The sequence below is a fragment of the Hippichthys cyanospilos genome, chromosome 12 (genome assembly GCF_059441005.1).
Source record: "Hippichthys cyanospilos isolate Australia breed blue-spotted pipefish chromosome 12, RoL_Hcya_1.0, whole genome shotgun sequence".
Classification (NCBI taxonomy): Eukaryota; Metazoa; Chordata; class Actinopteri; order Syngnathiformes; family Syngnathidae; genus Hippichthys; species Hippichthys cyanospilos.
The window spans coordinates 2013879-2029492 of record NC_142380.1 but is presented as its reverse complement, the minus strand read 5'-3'; the positions used below and the strand labels follow the sequence as shown (position 1 = coordinate 2029492).

The following is a 15614-nucleotide window of genomic DNA, read 5'->3' as shown; positions in this document are numbered from 1 at the left end:
CTTTGCACTTAGTCATTAGCACAAATTAAGCCATATTTTTTTGTTTTTTTAAATCAAACCACTCTTAAGAGCGCAAATCTCTGCCCGATGTAGCATCGGATTTTACCCAAGCCACATCACAAATTGTTAGTATATAACAATAAAATGAATGGTCCAAATATAGACCCCTGGAGACCACCACAGATGAGGCTCCTCCCGTTATGAACCACATCACTCATCTGCACATTGTCATATGTTTGAGAAGGCAATTTAATATCAGGTTAAGATATAGTGCGAGGTAGAAAAAAACTGAACTCAAAAACTACACGGCAGAGGCGCATTGCACACAGCTCATAAACACAGCGGCACACAGTTAAGTTTCTCCTAAGTTTTATTGTCTTCATGGGATGACTGGAGAAACCGTATTTCCCTCGGCTCTATAACCACATCAACAAAAAAAACTGAAGTGTAGAACAGGCTCATTCCATGGCCCAGGATCTCCAAAACAGTGACGGGAGCCCCCTAAAGTATTAAATCTGTTCATCTGTGCTCCAAAGCGCTTTGGGTATGTCTTTTTGTTTTTGTTTTTTTGAAGCATGTATGTACATCGGACCGTAAGACAATTTCGCAAACGCAGCGGCAATTATTTTTTTTGCCAAATGACTGAGTCCCACAATCCAACTCCTCTTCACTGAGCCCACACTTGAATGTCTTGTTTTTGATGACCCATTCCACAGTGTCATCATTTGAATAGAAAAAGTATGTTTGCCTACGTCGGAACATTTAAAAAAAAAAAAAACTATTCCAACAACACCCACCGCCACCACTTTTAATCTCGTCTTTGTGAAAAATTGCCTTACAAGTCGTCAGGTGAGTCCCTGGGGGGTCCGTTGTTCTTCTCCGGGGAGTATCCGCGCTGGAATATGGGACGGCGGCGAGAAAACCCGGACCCGAGGTTGGATGGGGAGTTCCGGGGTTTGGCAGTTGCGATCCGAGTTTAAAACCTGAGGTGAGATTTGTGTTTCACCATATATCTGGACAAACAGAAAAGAGAGAAGTGAATTTGTGTTGCCAGGTGACTGCTGACAAGAGTTTGAAGGCTCCCAAAATAATTGATGCACTCCTGGTACTGCTCATATTTTTGAAGCGCATCGGATAAAAATATTTCCAAAGGCGGGCCTGATAACCCCAAGGGCATTCATCACAAACTACGGAATAAAAATACAGTATATGCATGCGAAAAAAAATGTCTATTGATTTGTCAGTTATTTTATCTTTTAAACAGGTTTTAAAAAAGCGTTTTTTCTTTTTAACCTTTAGTTGGTGGTTTTGTCCATGACGTCAGAGAATATTGACCAATGGCAGTGAATGAGTTAAAGAAAGAGCAAAAATGTATCCAAAAGGGTAGAGAAAGTCATTTTTCATCATTAGAACTTACCAACAGTTATCAATAATAGCAAAGTCGGCAATAACTAAAAACAAAAGTCAGTGCTTTGATTCAAACTATTTTAAGCGACAAAATATCAGCGCAGGCGCCGCCCAAATTAATCAGTATTTCCGAAAAGAAGGCATTTGGTAAACGCCTGGTACCTGTCCAGGGTTTCCCAAAAGCGCAGGAAGACAGGCCGGTCCAGATGGCGGCGGTGGCGGCTCAGCTCCAGGACCGTCACGTCCCACTTCTGCACGTTGGGGTCCGTCTTGGCCTCGTCGTACTTCAGGTGGAAGGCTCGGACTGAGGGCAACGCGTTGGGATCAAGTTTGAGAGCGGCAGGCTTTAGCGTTCCCCGTCGGAACCAAAAGGGCCGTCGGCTTACTCTTGGCGAAGATGTCGACAGGAGAGCCATCGGGCAGCAGCCAGGGCCAGCCCTTGAACTGCCAGGCGGGACCCTGCACAAACACGGCCACCACTCGGTCCCTGTAGCGGAGAGGGAAAGAGGGGGCGGTTTACCCACCCAAGCTGACCGCTTTCCTTTTTCATCATTAGAGCTGGTACTATTGAGGAATAAAATCAAGTAGCCCCTGTTTTGTCAGGGAGTCTTTCTTCCTTTGCCTGACGTTTTCTGTCGACCTATTTTTATGTAAAGACGACTTGACCCGCCTTGGTCGACTTTTGTCCTAAAATACATTTCTGGCTAATAATGGAACTCAAAAAAATCCCTTTTAAATACATTAGTGGAAGTAATGTGAACATGCGCGACATCTTCTCACCAATCCTGCGGCGCTAGTTTGAGAGGCTGGTCGATGACTCTGTAGGGGACGGTGACGGAGAGCGTGTTGCCACCAGGTTGGATCTGGTCTTTGCGCCTCTGAAGAAGAACCTCATTGTCACGCTGGATGCCTTGCTTCTTCTTCTCATCAGATGTGAGAAACCTGGCGGGAGGGAGGAAGACGCCTCATTTTGGCTGAAATGCGACGGCACTCAAAGCTACTTATGGGACGGTGAAACGTACTTGAGATCCTGCAGTAGATCCTTAGCATTCAGCATTGTGATGAGTGAGGTGGTGGCGGCCGGGATGATGATGATGGGTGTGCGGGACCCTGGAGGGAGAATAAGTTGTTTCGTATGAATATTTGCAGACGTCGCATTCAAGTTTGACCTTTCGCTCCACGTGAGAAGCATGAAGATGATACTGCGTGAATGCGATCGACGTGACTTGTAGTGAATGGCTACTGGGGTACTTATGATTTTTTCATAAATAGAAATTTGTAGACACCAACAAAATGTACCTGTGCTAACCAGATAGCAATCGCAGTTAGCATGAGCGTGCTAGTGATTGTCATTTTAGTTCACATATACATTACAAATGTGATAGCGCCCCTAAAGTCACTTCGAGACCGTACTACTTGCCTTTTAAAACCTCACACATTCAAAAGATGGGAACCAAATGTAGACAAAAATAATTAGGGGGACAACAAAGCACATTAAAAATACTTGAATCCTCTCCAAATTTGACAGTGTGCATTCTGTATTGGTATTATACAATACATACTGTATAACCCTCTAATATACATATAAATAGTTAAATATATACTCTTCATATGGCTCTGTCTTAATGTGGCGGTTCTGAAATGTAAACCCAGCATTAAAGGAGGGGCTACTCCATATATCTGAGAGCATTTGTGCAACGTTATATAAAGCGATACAAATACGGGATATAAATAGTGACCCGGGAGAAGTTTATTTACAGCGGTGACAATGTTGACTCAAGTTGTTTACCTTTTTTCTGATTCGGTGGAGGTCTTGCTTGTGAAACTAGAAGACATGCAAAAACAGATGCGTTTATGAGTGTCGAGCATTGCCGAAAACAAAACCACCAAACTTTTATACAGTTCAATATCGAATAGAGTTAGATTCGAACATTTTAGAGCATCAACATCTGAAATTAGAAATAATACATTATTTCCTACATGGTAAATGCAACATTATCTTTAAAACTTCACAAATAAATGCTGAAAAGCTAATTCCCCATAGTGATACCAAAGCTAAATATATTGAGCTCTTATCACTGTCTAAATACTTCGAGATAACTGCAATAATTAATGCTAATTTCTTTGAAATGTGACAAATTAGAAGGGAAAGTTCAATCGCATTCTCAAACTCACCAGGGCGGGGTACAGGTTGGAGTGCGGGGGTCTGGGCCTTGCGATCAGATGCGCCTTCCTAAAAAAAACAAAAAACAAATCGAGTCATCCAAATGTTATATTACGGCTCATGGGTTAGATTAGGCATTTGGAACTTCAACAAAATGAAAGTTCTTAGTAAGAAAAAAACTAAACAAAAAGGATGCTATTCCATCTAGATTCTTTTATTAAGACAATTTTTACCCCAGCGAAGTCTTTAGATTCATTTTAACATGGTGGTAGTATGAGATAACATTTGGCTTTCTTCTGCCCCTTCTCAAACAAATGTTTGTACTTTACATGAGATGCGTTAAGACATAAAAATCAAACAAAAACAAGCAATCATAAGGCATGAAAGAAACACATACTTTATTTAAAATTTAAAAAAAATGTACTAAGTAAACTTTGTAGCATTTGCAAGAAGTTGGATTTAGAAGATGTCCGTTCTTACCGTCACTGATTTCAGTGTCATACCGTGGTAGGTCCCCATAGTATCGATTTTGAAGCCCTCAGTTTCTACAACACACAATTCCAAACAGCATCATTGGCTGCCGCTGTTTTACGCAAGTACTCACCCACCTCAACATGTTAAATCACGAGTAATATTTTTTGAACGTAGCTAAAAGCACAATTTGTAATGATGATCTTTTTGTCTCCTGTCGAACTGAGAAATTAAATTAAAAAATGAGTCCAAACGCACCTTCTTTTCCTTTGAATCTCTCCTGACCATATCTGTTGTAAGGCGCCGGTCCAGGCTGCTTGTTCCTTAACGAAGGGTCCTGCGAAATATAGTGACATCATTTGAAACAGGACATTTTTAGCTGGTATACGAATATACGGGTCGCTGGAGTGCCTGCTCACCCGCCTACTGTGAAATTACATAAACAAGTCAACTTCAAATAACATTGTATTGGCATTAGAGACATTAAGTTTGTGACGCCAAATTCTGATTCATTTAAATAGCGCCTCCACAGACGGCTTAGCAGGTAGACTGGGCAAAGAGCGGCTATTTTAAGCATGCACACTGGCTGGAATGAGAAAGACGTTCTTGCCACTTGAGTTGCGTTCTGTGCTGGTCTTTGCTCTGGGGCCCGGCCTTCTTCTCTGGCTTTCACCGACAGAAGAATGGCGAAGATGTTCTTGGAGAAGTTCTACAAGAGAAGTCACGGCACGTTCATCTATTGGACAAACGCAGGCTTATTATTTGCTCAACTGAAAAAAGGGAAACTGACACAGTGTTCCCCTGCATGTTTGCGATTTTCAATTTAACATCTCCGAATTCATTTTTCCATGATTAAATCCTCATCTATTCCTTGCTTTTGCGCCAAAGTCTTATGAAATATAAAACAATCGCTTTCGCCTTATCTTGTGGCATCTTGCTGCACGGTTCTGAAATGGGGGTACATTAAGCAATACCACTGCAAAAGTAGCACCAAACTTTGATAAGGATGACACTGATGGCAGAGCACGGTTTTATTTTATTTTTTTCCAAATGCTTTGCACCAGTAAGGGGGTTCTTGGCAGGAAAAGAATTTTTCATTAAGGTTACATAATATAAAAAAAGGTTGTGAACCCGCGGTACTTTGTCAAGACCTTGAGGCATCTATAGGCAGTTAAAAACTTACACTGGTACGCCAATTACTTTTGGATTTGACATCTGCAGCGGGATTTGCTCAGGTTTTGCCTAAAAATAACCGAGATACGGCATACTAATAAGCCAGAGATGTATTTCAAAGACCGTGTCATCTGTAGGCTCACTAAAGCGGGACCGCTGGTTTTGAGGCCATATCAAGAGAAATCTCAAATGAATTCTATTAACTTGGAATGAACTCAGACCTTTCCAGTGCTTTGGAGAATGGTTGTCCTTGTCCTCCACACCCTCTCTCTGCTGACGATGTCTCTCGTAACATCCACTTCTGCATCCACAAAGCTTCTCTGTTTCACAGTGATGTCGTCGTCCAGATCTGTTTTGATTGTGGAACGCTTTTTGGCCATAATCTTGGCTTTGATGGCTGCAATCTTCTCCACCGACATGGCTTCAGACAATGATCTGCAGGAGCGGGAAGCACGTGTATATTTGGGGGATCTGCAGCATTTAGCCCAAAGAGTAAATATGCTTACACATTACCTGATCTGGTCGGTCTGTACGATCCCCTCTTTGTGGCCCTCCAAACGAGCAGCCAAGCGCTCTTTGTCCAGACGCACCCGCTCCTCATCCTACAGGAAAACATACAAAAGAAAATATATATATATATATATATATATATATATATATATATATATATATATATATATATATTATTGTGTCATGACCGGCATTTCATAAGCTGAGCACGACTGTTCAAATTACAATTTTTAAAAAGTGACAAAGATCCTATATAGAAGGGAAATAAATAAAGCTACAATATAAAAACCCATGGAAATATCATCAAGATTTGAATGGATTGAGGAAATCGGTGTCATTGCGTTCACGCAAACACAGAAACATCCAGATTTGGCTCCTTTGTCCGGAACTTTAGATGCCGATCCCAGACACTGTCGTTATGCGTCCGGTGTGCCGGTTACGAGACTCTCTGAGTGAAAGGGGTTTCTGATTAGTGAAAAATATTCACCTCAATCCTTGGTTTTTTGGCTTCTGAAGATACCTCATCGGCAGCTCTTTTCACTGAGAAAAATCAAAACAATGTCAACTGGGCCCTTTGCATTTGTATTCGTTTAAGGTGTTACTTAAACAACATGCATCAGGTTACTTTCGAAAATCAAGCACTGAGCAAATATAACTTTTCACATAAAAACGGACTATTTTTGTGCTTTTAAAGTTTAAAGCGTGAGGTATTAAGCAGTGCAGTATTTCTGCAGATTGTTGTGCTCTTTTTCATAACCCAGGAAGTTGCCCAAACTCTGTTCAAAGAAAAAAAGTTACCCCCACAAATTTACCTTGCGTTGGCCTTTGCAGGCCAATTTCTATGGGTGCGCTTCTGTCGATACTGGTCGATGTCGCTGTCAGACAAAGTTGAAAGACTCGATTAAAATTCCTCCCAGGAAAATGCATTAACATAGAGTTGAGCGTAGTGACAATATCATCAAGGGAAGCAAGTCGTATATTTTCCAGGGACTACTTACAACTTTCTCCATTAAGGTAAGAAAGCAAACCCTTTCGATCAGGCCTTCGAACAACCGGGATGTTCTCTGTCTATGAAAACATGGAGGGAAAATTAAACATTAGCCAGCAAGAGTGATGAGCAACACCACATTAACGTTAAGAAAAACAAGAACTCAATGGCATAACTTCAGAATAACACAGGGGATCTAAAATACTTACTGCAGCTCTTCGCACATAGGATGGATGTGGTAAGTGTACATTGTTGAGCAAGAACAAAATTGAGTCCAATGTATAGTATTCTTTGGGCTGGCCCTCTTTACCAGTTCTGGAGGGATAAAACACAAAAGTGGTTGAATGTTAACGCAAATCACCAGAGGTCGGTGCAACTTTAACAACTGCCCGTGTGCCAGTTAGGCTTCCGTTCATAAACAGTAAGCGATTGGGCAGCACGAACAAAGCCTCAGATTGAAAACACGTCGCCCTCAGAAACACGGGGCAACTCATCTGCCACTGTAGTGGACCACACGCCATCGAGTCAAGTTTTGTGTTGCTTGACAAAACAGGAAAATTACACGTTCTATAAACGCACACCTAAGAGTCATTGTGAGTGATCTTTGGGTCATGGATAAATGCAAGGCAAAGCGATTAACTACGCACAGTGTGCGAAGTACGGAAGTTTAAGAGTTAGGTTAGCATCTCGTAGCTTCCGAGCTCACTCATAGCAAGAATGATACAGAAGCCGCAGGCCTGCAAAATGCACTGGCAAATAAAACAAACGTTGCCTTACCCCCAGATAATATAGTTGGTCTTGACATTTTTCGGCCAAGAGAACTCTCCAAATATAACTTCGTCTCCCTTTGCGACGATTTCCTTTTTCTGGATATTATACTGACGAAGAACACTCAACACATCCGCCATCTTCACTTGTCTGTGTAGAAGTGCGTTTGGAAGGCCCCCAGTTATCAGGATGAGGTGTCCTCACAGGATGCCTGAATGGAGAATTGAAAAAAAAATAGATATACGGTACATCTAGAGTACTGTATTTAGTGTACAATTTAGACCTACCTCGTTTCTTCAGTGCCTTCTTCGTGTCATGTGTTTGGAAAAATGTAACGACAAAAGTAGGATGGATTCATTTTTTCTCTTATTATTTTTAACAAAACAAAGCACAACGTTCTTCCAGTCTGTTCTTAAATCCTTTTAAAAAGCATTGTAAACAAATAACATATTTTCGGGTATAATAAAATTACAGTTTGACAATGCCAAAATAAATGAACTAGTTTCTGGGGATTTCTGATAAAACTGGAGTTCACGTCGACACCTTTTAGCTGGATAGAATTTATATATTAATTATAATATATTTCCCTAACCTTGTTTGTTATTACTATTTCTTATTTAGGAACCATACCTTCTTCCGCGGTATCTCATCTTCAAACATGTTCCGAAAAGGAACGACATTGGGAGAAATTGCAATAAAAGTAAATCACAAGGGTCTTTGATCTTTTTTATTATTATTAATTTATGCAGATCGACTTTCCCTGGTAGCTCGGCATGACGTCATCCCCCAAATTATTTTGAGTGTAATTTGTGTTAGTCGACATAAGGGTACACACACAGATTCATTTGAATATGAAGATTTATTAAGTTTTCACAATGACAACGCAAATACTACAATGTAGACCGATAGCATTGCTAAAACTCGTGAAAAAATTGATACAGTATTCATTATTACCTGGTCATTTCAAACATTTACCTTGTTTGTATTTACATTAAATGTCATTTAACCATTTCACACCTTCAAAGTGAGCATCACACATTTCAGTTACGTGATTATATGTGAACATTTTTGAAAATGGACTAAGGAACAGTATTTCGTCATTTTAACCCAATGTTGCAGTCATCGGCACCTCATCCAATCAAACATTCCATAATAATGGACAAATGTTGAAACTGCCATATACGTGGAATCATGGAAGTGTAAACAGTCTAGTCTCCGCACTTAACTGTCACTTCAATTGTTTTTTCAAGTGGTGAAGAAAATTAATGGTTGGCTGGGCGGTCTGCAGAGGTTAAAAACTGCTTGAAACACTGATTCCCCTAGCGGACATGTTGGTCATTGCAGTCTAGTACCAGGGGAACCCGTTTAGCCATATGTATCAAACTCTTGCTGATGTTTCTTTCTCAAGAAGACCTGATTCAAATACGCATGATCATATTTAAGCTCCCGAGAGCTTGCTGATGCACTAATCATTATGTTAGGGGGTGCGCAACCTGGGAAACCTGCAGAATACCGGCCCTCGAGGACCAGAGTTTGACACCTGTGCATTAAAACAATCCATTTTACAAGTTGTTGCTTGCAAGCCAAGCTTTATTGGAAAAGGAAACCTTTAGAGGGCCAGTATTTTTAGCATTTTCACTCACCTTTCAAGGCCAACATTTGCTATGTCTACGTAGATACGGGTGCTACCATATGAAAGATTGACTTCCATTCTTCAGTTAGAATCGATGCAGGTAATAGCTGTGTTGTAAGGTTGGAAACACTGCTACAGTGCTCAACTCGCTTATATCAGGTAAGCATTAGTCAAGGGTGTCAGCGCTTTTCTATTAAAAAACGTATTTTAACACAATATTATTATCTATTATTGATATTACTATTTTAAAAGACGAGAATTCTCGTCCATGGCACTGAATGAGTTAACAATTGACCGCAATAACTTAAATGGTAAATCATAATAAAATATTTTGACAGTGGCTAAAAGATGGAAATTGGCTTGAAAATCGTGACTCTCGCATAAATCGAGAGAGTTGGCAAGTGTGGCAACTACCAGCCAGTGAATTGCATGAGATTGTGTTTGCCAGCTGTGGATGTTCACAAAATATCATCCGCTGTGATGCGGACAGCCCATGAGTGTCAGAGCAGCAAAAATAATACAGATTAGTGTTGAAACTTCACATTTTAACAGCACAATATACAACCACGTCCTGTTTGCCCTTTCATGTAAGAAAAACATATGAACGTAAAATTTGAAGAGTGCTGTCCAGCCTGCTGGACACTTTGTCAATTTGTCAGCAATTAAATACATAAAGGAAATGATACATTTTGAATAACGTGCTCTTCCCTCAGGACTCTATTGTGCATATGTTCCTTCATGCTGCAGTCAAACGACGTTAGTCAGAGACTGAAGAGTTTCATATTATGTCCTGCGCCAAGTTACGAATGACGCTAAAGGCGCCAAGGTCAAAGCCCCGTATACCCAGCACACCTCTGTCTTCCGTCTCGGTGATCATGTGACCAAAGGATGTCAGATTGCACACCACCAACTTGGAATGTCGTCCCGATCTCTGTCCGCACAAAGCACACGCGCGTAAAAATACGAGTTAAATCATTTGAACTCATTCGCTGCCATCCCATACAGATCAAACGGAGAAAATCGGTCTGATTTTGAGTTATGTGGTTAGAAATCGAAAATGGGGGAAAAAAACGTGTCCTCCCAAAAACTCGGTAAATAAAAATGTTACCTTTCTGTACTCCTTGAGTGCTTCCAGCTGGCTTCCACGGATTCCCCACAAAAGTTTGTTGGTTAAAATGATAAACACGTCTACGGCTTTCCCATTCTCCGTGGCCCACGCGATGGGAAGAGCGCAGTCCGTGCTGGTTCCTGGCATCCATTCCTTTCCGAGGTACCAGCAGTCCAGCGAGTAGACCTAAATGCGAAGGTCAGTAAGATATGGGAAGCGAAAGGCAACGATTCTTGTTAGCGTAGCACTAACCGGCATGTTTTGTTCCTTCACTAGTTCGTCCATGGCTTGTGCAAGGGTCATGTCGGGAGGTATGGAGCGCGGCTGAAAATGGCTTCCATGGAAAGCTAGGACATGGGTATCTGCCTCGGTTTTTGCAAACGCCTGCGGTGGACACGAAGGTTGAAAGGGACGTCACGAAAGAGTTCATCAAGTCAAATAGCAGAATATGCAAAAACCTACTAGACGGGTGTCAAACTCCAGGCCCGGGGGCCAGATCCGGCCCGCGACATTATTTTATGTGGCCCGCGAAATGCTGATTTGAAGTTCCAGGTAAAAATACCAAATTTGCAAGTTGTCTTCAAGTTTTAAAAATTTGGGGGGAAAATAACAAGCATTTTGTGTTCCCAATCTCTTTTTTGAACACTTTTTCTCTCTGATTTAAAAACTAAACTAAACTAAACTAACTAACTAAACTAAACTAACTAGTTGGAACTGTGACGAACACATGTAAAATTGATTTGATTTCGCAGTCGTACTGACTCTGACAGAAACTATAACGGCAACACGGCCCGTGCGAAAAATGAGTTTGACACCCCTGACTTAATGCATCGGACCCACGCTTTGACTATTGCCTCTTAAGAAGTCCCCTCCTCCCCACCCAAAAAAAAAAAAAAAAAAAATGGTGGCCCCCAAATTAGATTACCACCGTCTTACCATAGTAATTACCGCAGCAGCGACGGCAGGGCTCATCGCAGTCCCCCGGACAACTCCGCTAATCCAAGTATTCACATCCACAGCCACAACAAAGCTTTTACCCACCGGCTCAATTGTCTGGAAAAAAAAAACAGAAAACGTGTATTAGCCGCTACGGATCGCCATGATTATTCATTCAACCCACCGAGAAGCTCTTGTAAAAAGCAACATCCAGCGCTTTGAGAATGCTGCCATCTACTGCCCATCTGGTTTCACCCTGATAGCCGTATCCTCTTTTGTAGCGTTCAGAAGCTGAGCAGATGCTGAAAGGGTGCAACTTTGCCTGAAAAAAACAAAACAAAAAACAACACACCACTGAATGATGACAATCGGCGAGCAACGAGGAGCTCCATGGATCATACCTTCTTTAGCGTTGCCTCAGCCTGGATTCTCTCGCACAGCGCTTGCGTTTCCAAAGTCCCCGGTTGAAGAATCTTTTTGGCCGTCATCGTTCCGAGACTGCGCAGGATGGAGTGAAGCGGTATTTCCTTCAGTAACACGCTCCAAACCTGGAATGAATCACAAAGTTATTTCTTAATGGCGCGCAATCCAACGGAGTTCATTATGCAACGACGCTCACTAATTTGGACTTGAGGTGGTCAGTAAGGAGCTGCTCCCTCTCCAGTTTGTGCTCCTCTATCAAATTGATGACCTCCGTTTCATCGCTACTGTGCTTGACCTTCTCCACCACTTCAAGATACGAAAGCACTTTGGCAACCTGCTCCGTGTTCTCTTTGTCGGCATAGGCAAGTTGGACCTCCTTCCATCCTTTTGTAACGTATTTGCTGATCAAGGCAATAGCTGAAAGAAACAGAAAAAAAAGAAAACATCCTTGGAAATTTCAATGGTCCTTCTTGTTCAAATGTGGGATTCTCAAAAACATCCTCGGAAGGATGTGGATTGTGCCTAAAAGGACACGTGAAAATAGTTTGTATGCAGTCTCAACATTTAAAAGCTAATTGTCAGAAGCAACAAATAATGAAATCCGTATTTCTCTTCCATACAGTAAGAACTATGGCCCGACTGATTTTTTTCCAGCCAGTGCCGATTTGTGGCGGAAAAAAACATTTACCTATTAATTTGATTGAGAACTTTATATGATGAATAAAATAGAGTTTGTTTCCTCTCAATGCATTTCATTATGCAAATTCGAACTATTCACGGGGCGGCCTGGTACCAATTCCCCAAGAATAGCAAGTAAATATATAGCAAGTAAATATATTGTTAAATTTAAAATAAACTAAAAAGAGAAAAAAAACGTTCATTTTCAGTTCACAGTTTAATGTATTGCTTGTCACAATTATAGAAGTTACAAAAGACATGTCATATGTATATATCGTTCATGGTTAAATAATATTTCACACGTTTCTACTTAATTTCTGGTTCATTCTTTCCTGCACTCTTCCACATTGCTTGTAAAAATTAAGATCAGCTTTTTTTTTTTAAATGTCAGGTCTGCAGAAAGGGCTTATCAACAAATTTCATGGCATATACTGCATTAAAGAATACAAGGTTATGGCGAGAATTTAAGTATAATAATGACACTGTGTTGCTCGTATGCAACTGCTGTTAATGGTTAGAGTACATAAAGGGGAAAAGTCAGAATAATTGGCAAATTTTGGCCGATTAATTCGGGTCGATGTTTGAAGGGCCATAATTGGCCGATTGCCGGGCCCTGGTCAAATTACAGATGTATTTTCCGTCTTTTTGCGTCAAATCAATCACATCATATTTATTCGTATTTTTTGATGACGTATGTGAGGTCTTATGTTGTAGCGCTCCCTCCAACACAGCCACTGGTATACATTTGCGCGACTTTTACCTTCATCCGCCGGTTTGGTGTGAGATAGCCTGAGTACGTCATGGTGCGACCAGCCCCCTCTCTGTTTACATCTGGTCACGACCGCGGCCAGACTCAGGGCATCCTGCCCGTTGTACCAGTCGGACACGGCTTTCCTCAGGGCGCGTCCCCAAATTCCACACTTCATGCCGTCTTTCAATTCCTTCTTGTATTGGATAAAAGAAAATAAATGGGCGGGATCTTGACAGATTTCCCTCACGGCTTTAAAAGCCGCACGTTTGGTCGTCGCCTCGGCGTGCTGGGAGCAAAGCGCCAAGGCGAAAATGGAGGGCTCGAGGGAGACGGCTCGGCCATCTTGAGCAAACCTTTTGATTTCGTTCACCGCTTCGATACCTTGGCCATCCTGAAGCATGGAAAGCAGGGCGCCTGCTCTCGTCATGTTGACGCGAACCCCATCTGAGGCAAAGTATTCGCCCTCCTCCCTGCCATAGCACAGAAAGCGACACAGTTTGACCTTGTCATTGACCTCCCAGTAACAATTATCCCCGGCTGCGTTCAGCGCGTGGTGGCTGGGACAAGTAGCCGAGCATTCCGGTGGTTCCGTTGTCATGTCGTGGTCGACCTTGAAAAGTGAAAGACATCATGTAAATCCATGTATGCATTTTTCTGAAGCGTACACTTTTTTTTCTGACTAAACAAATGTACTTTTAATGTGGGATGTGGCACGAAATAGGGAGTCGTGGTTATCATGACTCCAAAATCGAGGCCAGTTTGAAAAATCGTTCCATTTGAAAAGTACTCAACAGTAGGGATGCGCGATTATGGTCAAAATGATAAACACGATTATTTTGGTCAATATTGAGATCGCGATTATTCATCATGTTTGGTCAAACATGTCTATTTGGTGCCTTGTTTTAAACAAGCTGTATAATAAACAAGGCTTCAAGGCTTGGCTAACAAATAATAAAAATAAACTAAAATAAATATAGTTAAAACAAATTCACAAGACATGGCAAAAACTTGCCCACAGTTAATTTAGTGCAAACCAATGAAAATAATGAAGCCTACTTCGAACCAAGCACATTATTTATTACATTATAGTTTATTATAGTTGTCGTAAATAACATATAAAGGAGAGAAAAGCAGAAACTTTTGTAATGCAAACATGTGGGAAACACTGCCCCCTGGTGGTAGGATGACAAAGTGCTTGATTTGACTGAAAGGGTAGCCGTCTTTTCGAATGTTAATATCGCCGAGGATCAACTTAATTAATCGTGGCAGCCAATGTCGTGATCGCGATTAAAATTAGATTAATTGTGTAGCCCTATTCAACATACAGTTTGATACCTATTCGCAACACATTTGTGACTGAACAAAAATCCTGGCTTGGACGTTCTGTGATTTATTTATTATGTTTCCACAGCTTCCTCCGCTATTCTCAAAACATGTTTAGTCACCTAAACTTTCCAGGACAGAAAAAAAACAATAGTTGCAGTATTAAGAGGTGGATTTAGCCAGTAAATGGATTAAGTAGTAAATGCAATGTCGGCCACTGCATAGACGAATGAGTTTAAATATACATATTGCATCGATATAAATGCATGTTTAATACGAAATGGACATTATATGAAAAGGAAGAGCAGCCCAAAACAGGACGTCCAGTGTAGGCTCTTGCAAGACCCAAGTTCAACGTCAAAATCAACAGTTGGCCTCCATGCATCGACAAAAATAGATGAAAGCCGATTAGCCGACGCGATGACACAACGCGACAGATGCAAACACAACAAATTGTTAACAGTCACCCGAACCGATGTCAAGCCGACTTGCTCATTTGTTCATCATTGCGCTATGCATTTGTTGTTGTTGTTTTGGTAACCAGGTTACGCCAGCATCGTTCGAACTATGCTAGCTATGCTATCCACAGGGGTAAACGTACAATATTTATAGCGATGAATCGAAAATGAAAGCATTAGTCAATTAATAACAATGCTCCGTTGATGGAATTAAAATTCTCTCGCGTCACCCTAAACGACAGTCGGTCCGATCTGGACTGGAAACTGGAGAAGCATCTCAGGACTTTGCTAAGATAGCGAGACTTGAATCATGCTTAATTTGTTTCAAAATACCCCGTGACACAGTCGTAAAACATCGCAAAGTTAAATATCGCGGCACAAATCACAGACTCACCGCAACAAACGGCAACTGGCTTGAACTTGTGCTGCTATCCATCATGAGGCCTCCTATGAACCTCCTCGGACTGGAGGCTCGGCCGCAGTGGACGATGGGAAATGAAGTTCAATCAGAGGGAATACGCTATGCACCGCGTTGGATTTGTAAATCTGCTTTCAATAGGGGTAAAAGTCTTTTACGATTTACCATACGAGTTTACAGAAAGCAAACATGAAAAGCGAAATCAGAATTTGAGTTCAGAAGGATGAGAAAGAAGACAGCAATTATAAGAAAGAAAAAAATCATTAATGAACATAATAAAATAGTAAATAAAAAAATGATAATAATAACATTAAAATTTCCAGCAATAGCAGTAATAACCACTACATTTAGAATGACAAATCCACATTCCCAGTTACGTTGGTAAGTGTAGTATAAAATGAATGC

The 15614-nt window shown here is 41.2% G+C and overlaps 2 protein-coding genes across 3 annotated transcripts; both read right to left on the bottom strand.

Annotated features, from left to right (window-relative positions):
- Positions 1-352: 352 nt before the first annotated feature.
- Positions 353-7655, bottom strand: cdc73 (cell division cycle 73, Paf1/RNA polymerase II complex component, homolog (S. cerevisiae)). Its single transcript, XM_088428960.1, has 17 exons — positions 7491-7655; positions 6923-7028; positions 6724-6793; positions 6538-6600; positions 6213-6265; positions 5729-5817; positions 5437-5650; positions 4653-4751; positions 4301-4379; positions 4052-4116; positions 3583-3640; positions 3197-3232; positions 2430-2517; positions 2188-2349; positions 1794-1894; positions 1570-1711; positions 353-1013 (listed from the first exon to the last, which is right to left on the bottom strand). The coding sequence occupies exons 1-17, from the start codon at positions 7619-7621 to the stop codon at positions 977-979; spliced, it is 1593 nt and encodes a 530-aa protein (XP_088285086.1). The 5' UTR covers positions 7622-7655; the 3' UTR covers positions 353-976.
- Positions 7656-8321: 666 nt separating this feature from the next.
- Positions 8322-15369, bottom strand: ro60 (Ro60, Y RNA binding protein). 2 transcript variants are annotated; one of them, XM_088429431.1, is made up of 9 exons: positions 15186-15369; positions 13020-13620; positions 11778-11998; positions 11560-11706; positions 11343-11480; positions 11159-11275; positions 10475-10606; positions 10223-10408; positions 8322-10045 (listed from the first exon to the last, which is right to left on the bottom strand). In XM_088429431.1, exons 1-9 carry the CDS (start codon positions 15228-15230, stop codon positions 9893-9895), a joined length of 1740 nt encoding a protein of 579 aa, XP_088285557.1. In that variant the 5' UTR covers positions 15231-15369; the 3' UTR covers positions 8322-9892. The 2 variants fall into 2 exon arrangements, with proteins under 2 accessions (XP_088285557.1, XP_088285558.1); XM_088429432.1 differs by having other exon boundaries at positions 13020-13480; positions 15186-15273.
- Between the last annotated feature and the right edge of the window lie 245 nt (positions 15370-15614).

What these genes read in the sequence shown, in the direction of transcription:
- ro60 (XM_088429431.1), bottom strand. Translation starts at nt 15,230, where the DNA reads ATGATGGATAGCAGCACAAGTTCAAGCCAGTTGCCGTTTGTTGCG. An exon ending in ACCACCTCAAGTCCAAATTA is followed by an intron (nt 11,707 to 11,777) that starts GTGAGCGTCGTT and finishes GATTCATTCCAG; the next exon opens with GTTTGGAGCGTGTTACTGAA. An exon ending in CACTCAAGGAGTACAGAAAG is followed by an intron (nt 10,046 to 10,222) that starts GTAACATTTTTA and finishes TTGTGCGGACAG; the next exon opens with AGATCGGGACGACATTCCAA.
- cdc73 (XM_088428960.1), bottom strand. Translation starts at nt 7,621, where the DNA reads ATGGCGGATGTGTTGAGTGTTCTTCGTCAGTATAATATCCAGAAAAAG. An exon ending in CCAAAAAACCAAGGATTGAG is followed by an intron (nt 5,818 to 6,212) that starts GTGAATATTTTT and finishes GTTTTCCTGTAG; the next exon opens with GATGAGGAGCGGGTGCGTCT. An exon ending in GAGATTCAAAGGAAAAGAAG is followed by an intron (nt 4,117 to 4,300) that starts GTGCGTTTGGAC and finishes TGTGTGTTGTAG; the next exon opens with AAACTGAGGGCTTCAAAATC.